We start from the raw sequence: 19,437 nt of genomic DNA, 5'->3' as shown, positions 1-19,437 counted from the left end.
TCAAGTATCGGCAGTGGGTTGCATTCCGTTTTGGGAGCCAGCAGTATCCGAAAACACCCCCAAACATTCAGGGTACAATTGGGGGTTGTGAGAGCTGTTTTTAGTTTCTTAAAGTTTCGGCGGTGGGTTGTATCTCGCATTGTGAGCCGTCGGTACCCAAAAACACCACCCCCCATATTCGGGGCACAAAATGAAAATTCAGAAAGTCAATTCCTGTTTCCTCATAAATTTATACAAAATTGTTTGACATAAAATTGTTTTAATAAGAAATATTCCTATACGAAAATATTTTATAGGAATTTTCGTTATACAAATATGTTTTATACGAAGTTACCGTACACCGAAAATATCGTAATGGACGTTATGGTCCCGAAAGGGTAAGACAGCAAATGAGACAACTTTTATTGACAATTGTGGATTATTTCAAGTATGGTTTACATAGATGTGGAATCCAAAAATCTCCCAACTGGTAAATGGAATATAAAAGTGGAAGATTATGATTTTTTTTCCGAACGAGTTTTCCCTTGGGAGATCATATTGTCTTGGCTTTTCATTTTTTCAAAAAGTTATCTAAGGAACACATTTGATAAATAGGAAATAGATTAAGTTCAAATTGTGAAATTAGTTAACCTACTTTTTTTTTTTTTTTTACTTGGAGTATATTTAATTATGTATTTATTGATAAAATTTACAGAAAGAGTACAAACTTATGATTCATAAAAACCACCAGCATATCTCATCGTATTGCTATTTGATGACCACTGAGGACAGTGTTTTTAAACAAATATGTAAAATTTCTATGCATTTTTTTAAGTTGTCAATACTCAATTAGTGTTCGAACTATATATTGCTATACCTCCTATTGTTATCATGAAATGTTCGTGGACAAAACCGGAAACGAACAAAATGTAGAAATTTGCAACTCTTAAAACATTGAATTCGTGTTATCCGAGCTTATTTGTATAATAAAAATGAAATTATCTGAAGCATTCCTCAGATCGGTATTTATTTTGCAATGTAATGTTGTTTGCATCTAAAAAGCAACCTGGCTTGCAAATTGGAATGATTGGAACTATGTCCAGGGGTTGGTATAAGTTTTGCTTTACAGTAACGATAACATAAATATTTTATAGCCTTTATATTTTACTAAGGTTATGGACATTCATATTTTTTTGTTTCACTTATTCATCTATTTTAGAACTTCGTTCATAATGAGTATTTTGTTATTCGATGCTTTCTTTTAAAACAATAGCAATAGGTTGAAAAGCGTTTTTTTACTCATTTTAATTTCTAAACAAAGAAGCAGAGAGTGGCACCATCTTGTAGCAAAATAATAAGACTCCCTCAATAATAATATTGCTTAATATAAAATATATGTATGATGATCTCATAAAAAGTCGCTGTGAAAATGTTTTTAGCAAGCGGCATTTTTTTAAACAACAAGCTACAGACTATAACACCACCTTTCGGATAATATATATTTTTTATTTTGCTCATGGTCTATTGTGCAATACTTGATAAGAATGATAACCCTACCTAACCAGGTGGTGTTTAATCAATATATTTCTTTAAAGATACAGTGTGCACAAGCTATATGTGGCACGAAAATATTTTTTTTTTTCTAAACACAATTTTCTCTCCAACTTCTTATGAAATTTAAAAAGATAAAACCAAATTTTGAAAGCTTGATGGACTCTTATTTGTTTTATTCAATAGAATCAGCTCAACCATCAATTTCAATTTTTTGAGGCCAAAAGCGTCAGCAGGCTTTCGCCACTTTGTTCTTTCTCAAATCATAATATTCTTTAGTGATCTGACTGATCAGTTCGTCTTTAATGTTGCAGGGGGTTCCATTTGTTTGTCGTCCAAAAGCACCCCCCACAAAAAACAACAGCATCAGATTCAGATCCGGCGAGTTTGTAGGCCAAAAGTCAGTCGAGATGGAAGTCGTCAAAATTGTCTTGTAGCCATTTGAGATTTTTTTTCGGAGACGTGGCAGGGAAACGAGTCCTCTTGCCATTGGCAACCATTTTGCTTAAGGGCTTTAATTTGGTCTCTATCACATCCAAGTAGGCATCAGTATTGACTCTGAGGCCTTTGGATAACACTTCAGGAGGCATGACAAGCTTTGACCTCATCCCGCATTGCTGTTGCCTCAAAATCACATTTAGATGCCTCAAATTCCTTGCTAACCTTGTGAAAAAACGTCTCTCTGAGTTCCAGAGTTCGTGCAATTATTATGTCAGTACGCAAAAGTGTTAATATTTATAGACTGCCCACCCTGTATACTTTATTTATACAACTCCAAGCTAATTGTAAAATATATTTGATTAATAATCATTAATTAATTTGAGGGGATCTCCTTCTTTCTCCTGCTGTTTTCTAACACTTTTTTTCACGACCATAGTGGTGAGCAATGAAAAAAGGAAAACATCTTCTTCTCCTTAAATAAATTTATTAAGGGGAGGGAAAAGCAGAGAAGGGAAAAACATAAGAGAGACGACATCAAATAAAAGGAAGAAAAGGAATCCCGCTCAAAAAAAAAAAAAAAAACCCTACGAGAATGGAGACTCCATATCATCTTCAGTTGAGGTAAAAAATAATCACGGATAAGTTGGGACTTTAGATATTTACAAAATTATTTCGTGATTGTGTTTTTTTTTTTTTTTTATAAATATATTTAATACAATTCTTTAAATGTGACATTTATTCTTTTTAAAACTTTATCTTATGAAAGACTTCCTTTATGTGGTACTACTTTTTAAATATTAGAGGTAAGAGATTATTATGTAATAATGTGTATTTGATGTTACATTATAAATTATATGAAATAAAAACATTTGATAAGAGTGTTAACCATTTCATAATAACCAAAATATATATTCGTGTTAAATATCTATTTAAGTTGTATATTTTATATACAATTTATAGATTTAACAAAAGATTAGACGAAATACATTTTTATGTAAATATGTATCTAAGTTAAAAGTGCTAACTGTGGAATTGTAGTAGCTATTAGATAAGAGTTTCTTTAAAAAAAAATTAAGCAAAGTGAATTTCTGTATATCTTTATTGTAATTCCACCGTCAGCATTTTTTTTTTTTTTTTTTTTTTGTGTACATTTAAACAAGCAATATTTGCAACAATGAAATAGATTTATCAGTATACAAGAATATTCAAAAGGGGAAATAATAAATCATGAAAATAAAATTCATTTTAAGCCATACACATGTGCTATAAATATGTTTAAGATTCATCTATTATTAGTTGTGCCATCCCTCAATTTTTTTTTTTAGTAATAGGAAGTAATAATCCTATAAGTATTTTTTTTTATTTTGTTAAAAAACCAACTATAAGAAAAGAATAAAATAAAATAAAAAACTTTTCAAGTCCAATTATGAAAGTCAAAAGACATTGAATGTACAAAAGTGCAAAAAAAACCTTTTTTGTAATACATTTATCAGTATATATATATCTTTTGTAGTACCGTATGTCATGCCTTCCAGATTGACTTATTTGTTCAACGAATTATATAATCAACGACTATTCAAATATAAATTGTTATATTTGAATCGTTTTAAAAAAAGCAATTTTACGTGTAACTTAGAAAGGCGAGAGGGAAAAAGAATTTTGAAGTACTTCCGTATAAGCAATTTTGAAACTCTGACTATTTATCCGTGATAATAAATATTAATATGATTTACATAGTATGTCAAATTATAAATTAACCCGCGCAAACTATTACTAAATAGATTTAACTAGGTATAAAACATATATACATGTTGTGAAGGTGCGTTTTTAATGTTATTTCGTAATTTTTAGGGATAAATTCTAATAAAATGATTGAAAAGACTATCCTTGTTTTCGTTTACCAAATCCTCCCTTTAAAAAAAGGATTTTTATATAATACTTTATTATTTATACAAGGAAACTCTCGAAAGTAAATGATTTTTGGTAAAAAAACACGAAATTCCCTTAACTTAGCAATATAAAGTGGAACCTACTTAAGAGCAAATCCTTATTACAGACTAGTAGTAGTAACTGGCATTGATTAAATAAATTATGTATTGACAAATAGCTAAACTTTCTTATAATAATATAGAAGATAACTCACCAACCATCCCAAGTTATGAAAGAAGAATGATTACAGCTTTTGAAAATGCAAATAAAGGCTCAGTTTACTAAGAACACCAAAGTTTTTACTCTAAAAAAAACTTGGGATTTACAATCATAAATAAATTACATTCATTTTTTTAGGATGATACGCTGAGCTATAGGTACACCCTTGTTGATTAACGCCATCAAAAGTCGTATTTATAATATTTTTATTTTGATATCCTCTTTTTTTTTAATTTGAGGGAATGGGCTATAGCTAAACATGTCTGTTAATAAAAAGAGTTCTCCTCAGACAATCCAAACAAACATACAAGCTTTGCTTAATTAATGTAGATACTTGTTTAAAGTGGACATTTATGAAAGTATCGAGTGAGTTAAAATAGAGTGTATAATTAGTTTGATAGAGTAAATTTTGTTGATCCCTTGAGATAGGACTTAGGACGGGTCTACTTTTTTCTATAGACAGCTAATAATATTTCTCACAAAAGCTCTAATCATTTTTTAAAGGGAGAGTTTTATAGAACACGGTTGAAATAAGGTATTAAATTATTTCAGGGGGATAGAAAAAAACTTAAGACTCTATTCCTTAGATCTATATTTAGCATCCTGGTGTAATTTTCGGACATATCGAAGGAACATACTTTAAATGACTTAATATGTTTCTTTTATTGTAGTTTCGAACAAATGCTAATTTTTTAAAGTAAGAAAATTTTCAAACACAAGGATTCAATTCTTTTAGCAGTAATATTTTTCTATTACGAATAACTTATATGCCTCAAAATACTTTCTATAACTTGAGAGGAAGTATATTACTGCAATATAAATGTTCTAAATAGCTATTTCTTTAAGACAGTATTAGAAAGGCATGATTTTATACCAAACTTTAGGTAGAAAAAAACTTTTACTTAGAAAGAAGAGTAACTATTTATATGAACGAAAAATTAAATAGTAATAATTTCAGTTTGATGCAAATGAGTGCCATCTGTTGTTATTATTTTTTAAAAGTAAGTTTTGAAAAATATATTAATTAGGAATCAAATTACACTTTTTTAAATATTTTTAATATGAATATAAAATCGTTTTAATTAGTTTGTTCCACATTTCTTGTTATTAATGGAATTGTATACCAAATAACTTTTTTTTAAATTTCTACTCTCAAACGAGGTCACAGTTTTATTTCCCTCCCAATCTCACCTACTTACTCAACATATATTTGTATCCGGAACTACTTTTAAATTTAATCAGCTTAATTAGGAGTTTCCAACTGAATGTTGAATCAGTGTTTTCTTCTTTGTATCTACTTTACTTTGTTAGTGTTTTGTCTACTTGTCTAAGTTTTTTATAATTATTGTTAGTTCATACCTGATGTTGAATTCATTGTTATCGATTCATTACTTTAAAACAAGATTTTTTTTTAGATCTGCATGAATTCGCAAGTTATCAATAAACGTATATGCTACATTGAAATATTTTTTATATATTATATATAGAAGCAAAAAAAAGGACATATAAAAAATAACTGAATTTTTACATACAACTTTTTACGTAATTGTGCTATAAATTAATTTTGTAGATTATTCTTTTTATATACTCCAAAAATATTTAAGGAAGCATTTAGGTTAAGAGTCAGGCTGGATCCGGATAACAATTGAAGGATTCAATCGAACCCAGAATATCAATGTAAAAAAGTATTGCATATTCTAATCAGAAGGAAACTTTGCATAAAAGGTATTCAGGCCTTTATTGATTGTCGAGTATCCATTTAACGCAATTTATTGTTTTTTATATATCAATATTGACGCATAATTTTGTGTATTTTTGTGTTTGAACTTACCTATGACTGAACAAGTGAAGTAGCTTTTAGTATTTAGGTGATGTATTTCATTTATCTTGAAATATCAACCACAAATGCTCACAATTACATCACATATAATTGTTAAGTGTTTCTTTACCGATCTTTCAATAGTCAAATGAGGTTTAATAACCCATTCCAAAAGTGAAAGGGACGGTATTTTGTCAAAAATAGCTTAATACATAAATTAATGACATAAGGCAATTTTTCCTTTAAATAACTTTTCAAAAAAGAAATGTATATATATATACAGCCCCTTGACTACTACGTTAGTGAGCTCATACTAATCACAAATACGTAAATTATAACCTTAAACAAGCACGAGACTTTTTGTAGTTCCACCCAGAAGCTCCAAAACAAAGTAACGAAACAAAACCCATGTGATCAATGTTATTACAATGCAGTGGTTGCGGCAATACTTTTGTGTTGTAGAAGGGGTGAATGTTACTCTATAACTAAATATGAAGCCTTCATGGATTCACTCATTGAACTGATTTAACAAGGTAAACTCTGCAAAGGGAAGAAATAGTTGCATAAGTGAAATGGACAAAAAACGATGAAGTGACGTCATTTCTGAGATCACAATAAGGAATATCTTAGATGTAAACTATATATAACCTTTATCTCCTCAAGCTAAGAAACGCGTTTTAATTTTTTGTTTTAAAGATGTTAGAAATCTGAACAGAGTTATTTATTGTCCTTAGGTTTTATCATTGATTGTTCATTCTTTAGGAGAGAATGTCTATGTGTAAAGTATGTGAGCTCATTGATAAGAACAGTAGAACGTAGGATTATTTTGGGAGGAATAGGTACGGTTGTATATCGTAGGCATTTTTGGTTTGTAAATAAACCCCCGAAAATCAAAATAGTAATCCTGGTAATTGGAAGAATGTTTTGGGCTATAGCAGCTTGGCAGCTTGACGTTCATTAGATTAACTTCCAGCAGTAGTAATAAGAAGAAGGAAATAAGTACAAGTCCTACTCCGTATCAGGCAAGAACATGGGCAGAATGTACTTTGTTTTCGATCCTCAATTCAACTCTGATTCCAAAAGGGGCTTACATTTATAACTTTCTGCCAAATTATCAGCTTACTAACCCTTTTTTAGGAATATAAAAGCTCTAATTTACACTTTATACTTAGATGTTCTCTCCTTAAGAGTGAAATAATAATGATATCAAGGTTAGAAAGTTTTAAAAAAAACTGTTCAGGTTTCCAATAACAACCAAAACTCGCGCGCTAAAAAAACACTTAGAATTTTTATAATTCTAGGTATAAGGGTAAGCCTTTGTTGGACTAACAAAAATTTATAAAGCTAAAAATTACTCATGACTGTTAAAATACTCCTTTTTACTATAATTTTTAATTACTCTTGTCTACAATCTAACCCCATTCTTAATAAAGAGTATTCGTTCATATCAATATTTATGTTTGGTATAAACTGTTGATCTGTGTTAAATTAACAGAAATATATCTTTCAGTATATATATATTTATAAATATTTGTTTTTGTAAAAAATTTGATGAAACTCATCAAAGTGTTAAATAATATACCAAATATGGACCAACAGATTATACACCAATATTAATTTTACGACAACTTTTGACAGTTTTAGTATCTCTAAAGGCGAATGAGGAGGTTGTCCATAATAATGTGTATATAAATTTATGGGTTATTTTCTTTTTGGTTCGAATGAAATAAGTTTCATATTTTATGCTTATTTCCATATTATAGAAGATTACAATGGTGTTTTACTTAATTAAAAAATATTGGCTTTTAAACAATTTATTTGGCCATTTATACTGTTTAAAAATTAATGGCTCGCTATTAGAAAAGAAAGAGTGAAGGACATATAAAGAAAAACAATGACAATTTATTATTATATATATATATCGTGCACAAATTTTAGCTGGTACATATTGCGAGGTGAAACATTCTAAAAGTAGACTATTCAGTAATAAGTGAATTTCAATAGATTATTTATAAAAAATGTGGTATGAGTAATATTAGACTTTTTCCATGAAAAGGACTTAGTATCCTGTATTTTAACACATTATGAAGTTCAAAGATCATCAGCTATATTACTTATTATTATATATAAAAAATAAGTAAATTTAATTAATCAAAATGAAATGGTCAACTAATAGTAGATAGTTAAAAAAACTGGTGTTATAATTAAATAAGATTTAAAAAAGAAAAAATACAACTCTTAACGAGATACACGAGTATAAGTATTATTTAAGTGTAATACACCTAAAATGAACCATTCTGATGTTAAAATATAAAGGATTGATGCAATAAATTGCAATAACATTTACAATAAGTCGTTTTACACTTTTAGAGTATAATACTTTAAAATGCAAAATACTTTGTTTGCATGTATTTTAAACTTTTTTTCCAATTTACACGATAAAAATGTAATATTTTGAGTGATATCTAACATGTTTCATTGCTTAGATAAGTAACTACTAAAAAAAATAAGTTATTTCACCTCAGAGGGTATTATAAATATAGTGACGAAGATTGGATGAATTTTGAGCATGTTAAAAATAAAGAAACCAAAAATTAACATAATAACTTTGACAATTTGAAAAAGAGCAGCTGCTCTTATGACGTCTAATTTTATCAGCTACAAGCAAGCCACTGTGACAAGTTAGAGTAGGAAATAAAGAAGGGCATGAGGAAGAACTACTTTGATATTGATCATCAATTCTACTTTGAGTTCAACAAATGACTTACAATTACCGATTGGTCCATTGAAATCTGAAAACTTACTAATTCAATAATTAATTAAGGTTAATTTATTGAAATTAACTCATATTTCAATATATTAAAGGATAAACAATAAGTTGCAAAAAAAAACTGAGCTATCTAGCTTTACGTACAAGTCGAGTAATTGACACTTGAATGTGATTGACGAATTGTCATTCATGCACTCCAAGCAATTGGATGTCTTTAGGACAAATGTCTACACCAACCAAAAGTAAAAAAAAATGTAGAGGAAGAAGAGCTTTGTAAAAAGGCTAAACTGGACCCGGAGGAGTTAAAGAAAACAGCCCAGGCCAATTCCCTCAAGTCAATGAGGGCCCATGCAAGAGATCTCGGGGTTTCACACCAGACGGTCCAGAGCTATCAAAAAAGTGGTTGTTAAGAGCCTTGCAAGAATGGAAAGGCCACTTTTTCCAACATCAATGATAGATACACATCTCCTCCGTTTGAAGACTCTTTTGAATGAGTATTTTTACCACTTTTTTTACACTTATGGCCCCCTTACATCCCTGATGCGGATCCCATTGACTACACCTTTTGGATGCATGTCGAGGGGAAACCATGCAGTGTCCATATCAAAACATTGAGGACCTCAAAGCCACTGTCAGCTAGCACGAAGCCTCTATGACAGAGGACTACATCTGCAGCAGTTGGCAGGCCTTCCACCTCATTGCCACAAAGGGTGGCTACATTAATGATTAAGAGAGCTAACAAAACATATATTGATAGTATAAATTTTGTTCAAATTATATAGTTCATTAATAAATTACATCTTGTTGAAGTTCAAAATTCTTTCATGAGCACACAGAAATGTTCATTCAGTTTTTGAATTTAATTGAATGTAGTAGAAAAGGAGGTTCACAACTCAGGAGTTAAATAATAATGACAACAGCTAAGAATAAGAAAATTTTATTTTAAATTTTGCCAACTTTTGTGAATTTTGACATCTTTTCAGTTTTTATATAATACTTTAAGATATGAGAAGCTCTAAAATCATTTTTGAGGGATTTAAGTATGTCCTATAGACTGCCTTATTGGCCTTAAAGTTTTTCCAAAATCCCTTTTTGATGATTTGGCACATTTATTTTTAATAAGAAATTGAGGGAAGTGTAAAATCTTTCGAAAATATTAATATGTTTTCCGCAAAAAATGGGTAAATATAAGAGAAAATAACATTAACAAAAAGGAGTATATTTAGATGTCTCTCTTTACCTTTATTATACTGGACAATCTTTATACTTAGATATTAAAATATTTAGAAAGTATTATTCAAAAATGGTTACGTTTTAGTTTAATTCTATTTTGTATTCAATTCTGTATTTAATTTATACTTCTTGTCCAAAAATTACGCAAAACCATCAAAAAGGATTTTGGAAAAAATTTAAGGCCAATATAGGACATACTTAAATCCATAAAGAAATGATTTTCGAGCTTCTCACATCTTAAGCGTTGTAAAAAATCTGGAAACATATCAAAATTCAAAAAGGTATTTTTTGAATAGGTTTAATGTACGTAAAAATCAGCGACAACACTTTATGGTTGTTTTATTAACCTTTTTTTTTAAACTCGATTATGACAATTGCGGAAAAGTTGTCATGTGGTTAGAAAATATCTGATGTCTCGGTCAAAGTTTGAAAAAAAGCAGAAACTCTATATTGTGTCAATAAACATTAAAATAAAGCTTCATTAGTTATTTGGTACGAAAAAAAAGGTGTGCCTTTTATCAAAATTTGATTGATGAGTGCTAAATAAAGACTACATCAAAAATCATGAGTTTTTTAATAGGTTTTTTGCCAAATGTCAACTTTTCTACACTAGCCGTCATTGAAATTTGAAAAAAAACGTCCTACTACACACGTTAATCCTTCCCTTGAAACGGATGTTAATTTATTCGTAAGGATCAAATTTAAATGGAGTTATTAATATTTCGAATTAACAATAAAATAGATTTTATTATTCAAGTTGTTCGTAATGAGAGGTATAACTGTAGAAATTTATATTAGAAAAATAATAATTTTAGCCCAATTTTAATTTAATTAATACAAAATATTAATTTTTATATCTTTTATTTTTATTTGAAGAAGTATTTTATTAATCCTAATTTATTTAATATATTTTGTTTAGTACATACTTTATATTTAAAAAAAATAAATCCTTATGATGTTGTTGTAGAAACTTTAATTATTATCTATTTAGATTCTAGTTATTACGTTTCTTAGTTACCTTTATCTGTAAGGGAATAAACTACCCATTTATGTGTACATTATATATATTATATATGAATAAATTACTTATAGTTAATTGCTATTTTTGTATTTTATAGGATACTATGATGTAAAAAAGAAGAAAGTGATAAAAAGGCCTTGTAACGACCACTGGATATAAAGACATATATTTAATCAAATATTGAAAATATGAGAGGTAAGGTTTCATAATGAATAATGTATATACCAGCAAATATGTTAACACTCCACGCTAGCGTATAGGTAGCTAAAGTATACCAAATTTTTGAAAGGCAGTGTTGTCACAATATTAATATTTTCGCATCAAATCAAAATTGATTTCCGAAACAAGATCATATGAAAGTATACATGGTGTAAAATACAGAAACTAACATTAAAAAAGTCACAATATTCCAATTCACTTTATAGGGATATTTCAGTAAATTTAGGTGGGGATATATGAGCAGCAAACTTTAAACGTTTCGTTCGGTCCTCTCCTAAATTTGAAGGAAGTGTCCGAATCGGATACAACCTCCGTCCCATAAAACAATTTTTAAAGTATGACATCATCATAAACCACTCTTCAATCATTTAGTAAACCTAGCTTAAACTTTAATTGGGCCTAAATTAAGAATGATGCCAAAATATTCACGTGTTTTAAAGATACTCAAAGTTTTACAAAACTGATGCAAATGGTTACCATATGTACTTTAGTATAAAATTGTTAAAAATTATGCCTTATAGAGGACATTTAGAAGCTTGGGATGGCTTTCAATGACCTATTATAGGGGCTAGGCGTGACTTGACCGTACATGGAGCGAGGCCGACACTACCTTTATTATAGGCTTTATATTCAAATTTCTCAGATTGTGAATATATATAGAAGAGTTAGAAAGCTTGTATTTGACATATGAAACTGTATTTGGGTATAATATAGTATTTAAAATAATATTAGCAATCTTGTAATTTTTTATTATTGGTAATTATGAGTTTTGTGAATTTTAACTGCAATTTCTAATGAATTAATCAAACTAATTTATGATTAGAAATGGATGATAATTTAGCTAAAAATATATTCCATATTTATTTTTGAGTAAAATCTCCCTAACTTAACTTCTGAGTTGAGTATGGGCTTCATACATTCTTTGGCATATGGTGATTCAAGTAGTTATGCTTATAATAATTCACTTTTGCTCACAAATAAAAATTTGTGGTGTTATTTTTAACTGATCAAGACCTATAAGAAGATTTTTTTTTGCATACATATAAGAACAGTTTCAATTTCTAGTAATATATCGTCTGATATAAACTATAACACATTTCTGAAAATAAAATATTCATAATTATACTTAAAAATTGACTTCTTTATGACTTTTCATAAATCACATTAATATATCTTTACAAAAATGAAGTTTTCAAAAATAGTAGTCAATAAAATTTTACTATAGGATGCATATAGTGGGTTTCTGATTGTGTTTACCTCAAGAAAGTCAAATATAACAATTATGACTTAAAAAATTTTCATTAAATTAATTTGAAAACAATAAGTTAAGAACTATATTTTATAAGTTTTATTTATTATTAAGATCTTTCAATGCGAAAAATGACAAAAAAGTGATGAAGATTAGGAAGAAATTTTTTTTTCAAAAAAGCTAGAAAACTATCAAATTAGAGTAATTAAGGTTTATTTGAAGTTTTTTTAGAAAGCCCAATCAGAAACACGCAATTTGAATCCAATAGCAAATACAAGTTAAAATATTTTGTTGACTTGTATATGAAATAAATTGACTGTTAATTAGATATAGAACAAAAATATATAATTCATTAAGTTCACTAACTACATATTTAGACAGAATAGATGCAATTATCCTTTCAATGTACATAGGTACCATATGTTGCTTGCAAATATAATTAGTATGCTATTTACAATTACTATTTTTCTTGGTTAATATCAATTACAATACAAAATGCACCTTCAAGGACTTACAGATGGGGAAAAAATATATTGTATTTTATAATTTTTATTTTTTATACGTATGATTAACATTTTGACAACATTTTATCCGTATAAAAAACATTTCATTATATTTATTTCTAACCCAGTATACTGTAATACAAAAAGCATACTTGATACATACAGGCGTCATTAAGATGTATTTCATTAATGAAGAACTTACTTAATTAATTAAGTAATGGATTATTACATGAATGGATGTTTTAGGAGATAGGTAGTGATCCTTTAATTCCTTTACTTTTCTTGATTATTTATCTTAGTTAGTTATTCTCAAAATACTTAGAATATACAGTATGAACGGTATACTCTTCCTTCAGCACACTCAAAATTGGTTTCCAATATTTAATGTCTTAGGGATTGAATTGTGTCTATATAGTCATAGATAGTTATAAGTCGATAATCATTTCGACTAATAAGTATGTTGTATATATCTATCTTTTAAGTAATATTTTTTTAAAGCACTCTTTTTAAATTATGACTTGAAGTATATTTGCTCAAAAAAATAATTTATTTTAAAACCAAAATACTAATATAGACCTTTATACAATTTTTAAAATATATAATTAAATTGTTATTTTCATTAAAAAATATGGCAACACTTTTTATTTTGTTTCTTTGAGGATTATTCCGATATAGCGAGCAGTCCAGTGACAAGGGGTCCACAAGTTTGGAGGCCAGAAATGAGATTTTCCTTGCAACACGCTTGAGTTGTTATGTCCTTATGTTCAAGTACAGAATCTTGATGACAACATTAATCCATTTCAGAGTAGTTGGCATCTAACCAGGGCTTCACAACATCCTTCATCATCTCTTGGAACTTCTTACCTCTTTTACAGAGGCATGAGTGTGTAGAAGATCTTGCAATCCGTGGCCTTTTTGCTTCCATTTCCATCTGTTGTTGACGTATCGTAATCAATAATATAGCGTATTAAAGCTGATAAATTTTGAAACAATGTTTTTTATAACCCAACATCGATTGCAAGTAATAATGGCTTTTTGAAGCTTTCATTTGTGCGGTACAATTTTCTGATCAAGAGCTAGTCACTTAACGATACACGAAGTATCCATAGATTTATAATCGAAACATAAGCTGGCTACTAATCTTTGATTATCTATTATTATCAATGAAGATTCATTCTAATATTAGTATTACTAGGTAAGCAAAGACACTGGACTTTGAGTATCATATGAGTTAAATTCCTCCAATCGAAATAGATAGACAATGCATTATTCATCCTATAAAGACTCATATTTAAATTCAATAACAAAAAATCAATTTTAACAACGAATTTTATCCACATAATGTAAATATTAAAAACCACACGTGTCTATGAGTTCATAAAAATAAGTAATTGCCTAGAATAGCATGTATTTTGTATTCAAAATTTGATACTCTATGATGCCGTATATTATTAACAATTTCTAAAATTTATGAACTTATAAATATTTGCATGATTACACTTAAGAGAACAATATTTATCTATTAAGCTGAACTTGTTGGATCAAACGGGATTTCCTTTAAGCCCATGTTAGATTTTTTTAAAGTGTGCATATATTTAAATGTATTTTTTTGTATTACGACGCTTTTTATACTGAAATGGGTTTAACAAAAATCTCCATAAAAACTGTTTATATTTATTAAATGTGCGAGTATATAGTCTCAGGGTTCAACATTTAAGGAGAAAAAATTAGCCCTATATCCAAAAGAATTAGAAGCACTTCTTAAACTTAACAAATTTTATAAGGCTTTAAAAAATAAACTTTAGAAGGTACATATAAATTTTAAAATACATTTACTCCACGCAGATTATTTTTTATAATGGATTTATAAATGCAATAATCAGATATAAGGATATTTATTAAAGAATTTTGTATAGATATTGAACAACAAAAGTCAAAAAAATTGATTTTTTCTCTGTTGTCTTCTTTTACTTATTTCGACCAGCGGCCATAAACAAAGCCTACAAAGGTAAATTTATATAAAATGTAAAAATTATCATTCTTAATAAAAGTGAATCATTTATAAAACAAATATTAATTTTTCATTAAAAATATCGAGACAGTGCAACGAAAAAAACAAAACAAAAAAAACATAATCAAGTAAACCACAAATGTAAAGAATATATATTTATACATTTCACACAAAAAAAAGAATTAACTAAAAATAGGTTGAGGTCATCCTCACTTCCCAGGCGATCGCAAAAAGATATTATATTCCAAAGACTTATCGATCTGTAAAAGAAAATATGCTTAAATATTTGGTTTTGGTAGGTAGATGGTATTGAGAGTTTAGAGTGGAATTAAAAGACTTTTGAATATCCAGAGTGGGGAAGATATGTTTATCTCTTTTTTTTTTTTTCGGTGGAGCGTAATTATATCTTTATTAATAGCATGTCTATGGGACAAAGTGATGAGGCCTAGTCTTTTGATTTTGCATTTATAGATCTTGTTATCTCCCAACGACGGAAAAAAATGACACAAACCTGCCTTGGACCTTTTTCTAACAACTTAATTAAGTAGTTTCTTGAAGGGTTCCAGATCTCAGATCCATACGTTAAAATTGGAAGACATATAGTTTATAAAGATTTACCATAGACGAAGTTTTCACGAGTTTTGAAGCTTCTTTTAATAATTCCCAACTTTCGATTGGCCTTCCTTATAATGTAGTGTATACATCTCTTAAAATTCATATCACGAGAGGTGTAAAGTTTAAGTAATCATCTACCACCTGAGGAATTGGGTGAATGCACTTCTTTTTTTGGGGAAAGGAAGAAGGACACATTGGTAGGCATTTTCCAAGTAACACTCCAGTTGATAAATTTGGTGTAGACATCTCTGCCAGAGTTTAAATCAGAACAGATGAATCTGTTTTGAAATTACTTCAACAATGCTTCAAAACAGAAGAAAATTATTTTCTTTGATTGTTCCAAATTTTGACTACGCTCAGAAACTTCCAAAAAAGTTTTAAAGCTTATCCAAATCATACTCTGTACTAAACAAGTCTGAGAAAAAAAGAATACAGATAAGCTATAAATCTTTATGTAGAGTATTCCATCAAATTCAATAGTTTTTGTGTAATTATTCCTTTCTCTACTACTCTCTCGATATCCAATCAGCACTAAATTGCGATTTTCAGTCCATTTCTATGCATATTTTTTACACAGAGAGTATATGTAATTAATAAACACAAATAGACTTTATGAAGGTTTTCTTATCCTATTTGGACTTAAAAATCACCCTTAACTCTTTTATCCAATATATAGTTTTCAAAAATACTGTTATTTATCTTAAAGGATCAACTATTGCTAAACTCACTGTTTGTGGGGTCTGAAGTTATGAGGTTAAATTTCGGTGAATGATGTTTGCAAATCATGTATATACCCAATTTACATGAGTCATTGGGAAAAGTATCTTTTGAGAATGATATCCAATTTGATATTGTTAATGCTTTCATTATAGTGAATGACATTTGGTTTTGTGTTGCTTTTTTTATAGCTAAATTTATTTTTTGAGTAAGTAACCTCCCCCCCCACCCGTTTTCACTAAAATACATACGCAAAAAAAAAAAAACCATTCAAAGTCAATGATCCTGAAACCATAAATCCCTCAGTTACTTCCTATTAATCAGAAAAAGAAGGAAATCAAATGCCCGTTGCATATTTTGACAAATAAATTTGTTAAATGGCCCAAGATTGTTGCTATATTTAATGCATATAATTGTTTTATAAATCTTTTAAAAGGGGTCTTCATTCTTCAATCTCCCCTTCCCCTAACTATCTTTAGGTTACGCCCTCTTCATTTGGCACGGCTCGATACACTTAAGACATACTACATATTTTTATTATAAATTTATTCTTTCTTAGACAACTTTTTGACAAATTAAGTTATCTTTTTATGTAAAAGTTTTCTTCCTTGTTCCTTGTGAGTGTGAATATGATTCAAATAAGAGAAATAGAAGAAGAAACAGAGTGAAAATAAGCCCTCTAATGAAACAATGGTGTAAAACTTTATGTATCAATAAAATAAGAAGAGAGAAAGAAGGGAGACTGGCTTTAATATGAGTGTATATACAGATGAAATAAGAACCTTACTATACAAATAATGGTTTATATTTAAGTCTTCGTTATTAAAGTAGTTTTTATTGTAATTGCAAAGGGATTAATACTATTTTGTTATATCTGGAGTAGTGATAAAGCTTTTGAAAGAGCTTTGGTCTCGAATTTTGTTTGAAGGTGTTGGTTTTGATTCTTCAAAGTTAAAGTATTGAACTTGCTTGGGACAACAAGATTTATTTTCTTTCTTGGTCTTTATTAAACATTCAAATGTTTTCAAATTTAACAAACAAGCAAAAAAAAAACAACTCGTAATAGCAATAATAACCTAACTATGTTATAATGAAGATCATATAAAAAGTAAAGTAACAAATATTTCAAAACAATTGTGTACATTTTTATGATATTTAAAACTACTCAATTTACTTTCCCCTTCCTGGACCTGAGGGTGTATAAAATATACTGTGCCTAAGTAGGGGCAACATAAACTTTTTGATCGTCAGTCCCCCCCCAATAAATGTCAAACAATCGTCCATTTGGAGCTTACTCCCGAAAAAGTTATATAAAACCAAAATGGCGCCCGAATATATTATATTGAAAAGAGAACAGTCCAACAAGAAATGTTCGGTAGTTTTTATTATGCAGCAAGAAGGGTATTCTTCACGCTTGTCTATATAAAATTTACTTCTAAGTTCCAAAGTACCGGATAGCTTACGATACGTAGACAATTTTTCTGCTGAAGTTAAAAGTTTACTATTACAGCTCCGCTAACTTCATGAATAGCATAATTGGTCGTTGCCAAACATGTCTATATTGCAGCATCAGCAGCCATATATATATCGAAAGTCGTCACTTCAATTGGATTTATACACTCCTTTACCGGCATATCCCATTCTAAAGATGATTCATAATTCTTGGTCATTTCTTTTGAGTCTTTCCAAAGTCCTTGTTATCTTGATGAGTAAGTGAAGAGTGTCTTTATAACTTTGAACACTCTTGCTTGAGAGACCAAGATCAAAGTAACTTTGATATCAATGAAGAAATAAAATTATGTTTACAAATGTTAATAGCCTTACATAATGTCTAAAATTAATCTTTTTATTACTTATACAATTAAATGAGTTGATTTAGTCAACAAGTTTGTGTCTGGTTTAGGTTGAGTGGTTTTATTGGTCCTGGTCTTGATTTTTTCATTTCAACGGTCTTGGTTCTTTTTATACATGCTCGGTTTGGTAACACACAATTAAAAGAACTAGCAAATTCGGGTACATGAAATTATATTAAGTACAAAGAAGGCAGTAGCTACCTTATACGCAGAGTGCATAGTGCTCCAAGTTCTACAAAGGGCTCGAAAACTAATGTTGCTTAAGACAATGATTTTCAAAATGGGAGTCGTGAGGGGACACTAGGGGGGAGGGAATTATATGAATAAATATATGTGCAATTATGAATTTATTTTTAATAGTATAGTTGGTATGGTTGACTTAATGACTAACTAACAGATGATATGGGGTCTTTTTTGCTTTCTTTTAGTATAAAAAGTTACATGATACAATAAAGGGGACAATGTGTTTTCAAGGTTTTCAATATACCAAAAAAAATGTAACAAAGGAATATAAGCACATGAACTGAGATCGATAAGCAACATATTGCTGTTTTAGGTGGACTTTGTTGTATCCGGTTTTAGCAGTTTAAGAACGGGAAGCACTTGCAGTACCACTAGAACCGCTCACCAATAAGGGTACAACATTGTAGTAGTCAATGAGAAAAATTATCAATCATAAAAGGGTTGAAAATATTACTTAGCAAAATAAGACGCTATAAGATCTTAGTAATATTCTACAGTTATATTTTAATTAAATTTGAAATTTAATGTCTTTTTTTTATTATATATATTTTCTTATTTTTTTTACATCAATAATCTGCATTATATTGGAGAATAGTATGTGAATATTTTGGCGTTTTGATACTTGATAATAAAACTCTTTTGCAACCGTCCCGTGTAGCAACAGTCTTTGATCTCACCTACTTTACTACTTCAATGGAAAGTATTTTAAAATGTGTTTTTAAAGAATGTGTGGCTCAAAAACATTTTTGAGTTCAATAAAATAGATGAAAAGCCTACATCCAATAATCATTACAATAATAATAAAAAAACCATAAATTAACTTTTAAAGAAGAGAAGAAAAAACTTTCTTTAAATTTTAAAAATCGCAATAACATTTATTTTACTCTTTTAAGGGTTTTTTTACTTCTTTTGGTAGACTTTAAATTACAGTTTTTGAAGGATTCTGAAGAGCAATGAATATTAGTAACTTATATATAGTCATTTGCATATAAGATAATTTCAATATTACTCAATTTTCAGAAAGGTAAACATCGTCTTATGCATAAAATAATAAAAAATACAAAT

The 19,437-nt window shown here is 28.8% G+C and overlaps 1 protein-coding gene across 2 annotated transcripts in view; it reads left to right on the top strand.

Annotated features, from left to right (window-relative positions):
- The first annotated feature begins 2,557 nt into the window (after positions 1 to 2,557).
- LOC121113979 (cell adhesion molecule Dscam2) overlaps positions 2,558 to 19,437 on the top strand; it is a 186,274-nt gene continuing 169,394 nt past the window's right edge. For both annotated transcript variants that reach the window (XM_040707785.2, XM_040707786.2), the window contains exons 1-2: positions 2,558 to 2,774; positions 11,060 to 11,157. In XM_040707785.2, coding sequence (XP_040563719.1) covers positions 11,151 to 11,157 — 7 coding nt within the window. In that variant the 5' untranslated portion in view covers positions 2,558 to 2,774; positions 11,060 to 11,150. The remainder of the gene's footprint in view (positions 2,775 to 11,059; positions 11,158 to 19,437) is intronic.

This window comes from Lepeophtheirus salmonis, chromosome 3, assembly GCF_016086655.4.
Source record: "Lepeophtheirus salmonis chromosome 3, UVic_Lsal_1.4, whole genome shotgun sequence".
NCBI classification, from domain to species: Eukaryota; Metazoa; Arthropoda; class Copepoda; order Siphonostomatoida; family Caligidae; genus Lepeophtheirus; species Lepeophtheirus salmonis.
This window is presented reverse-complemented; position numbering and strand designations above follow the sequence as displayed.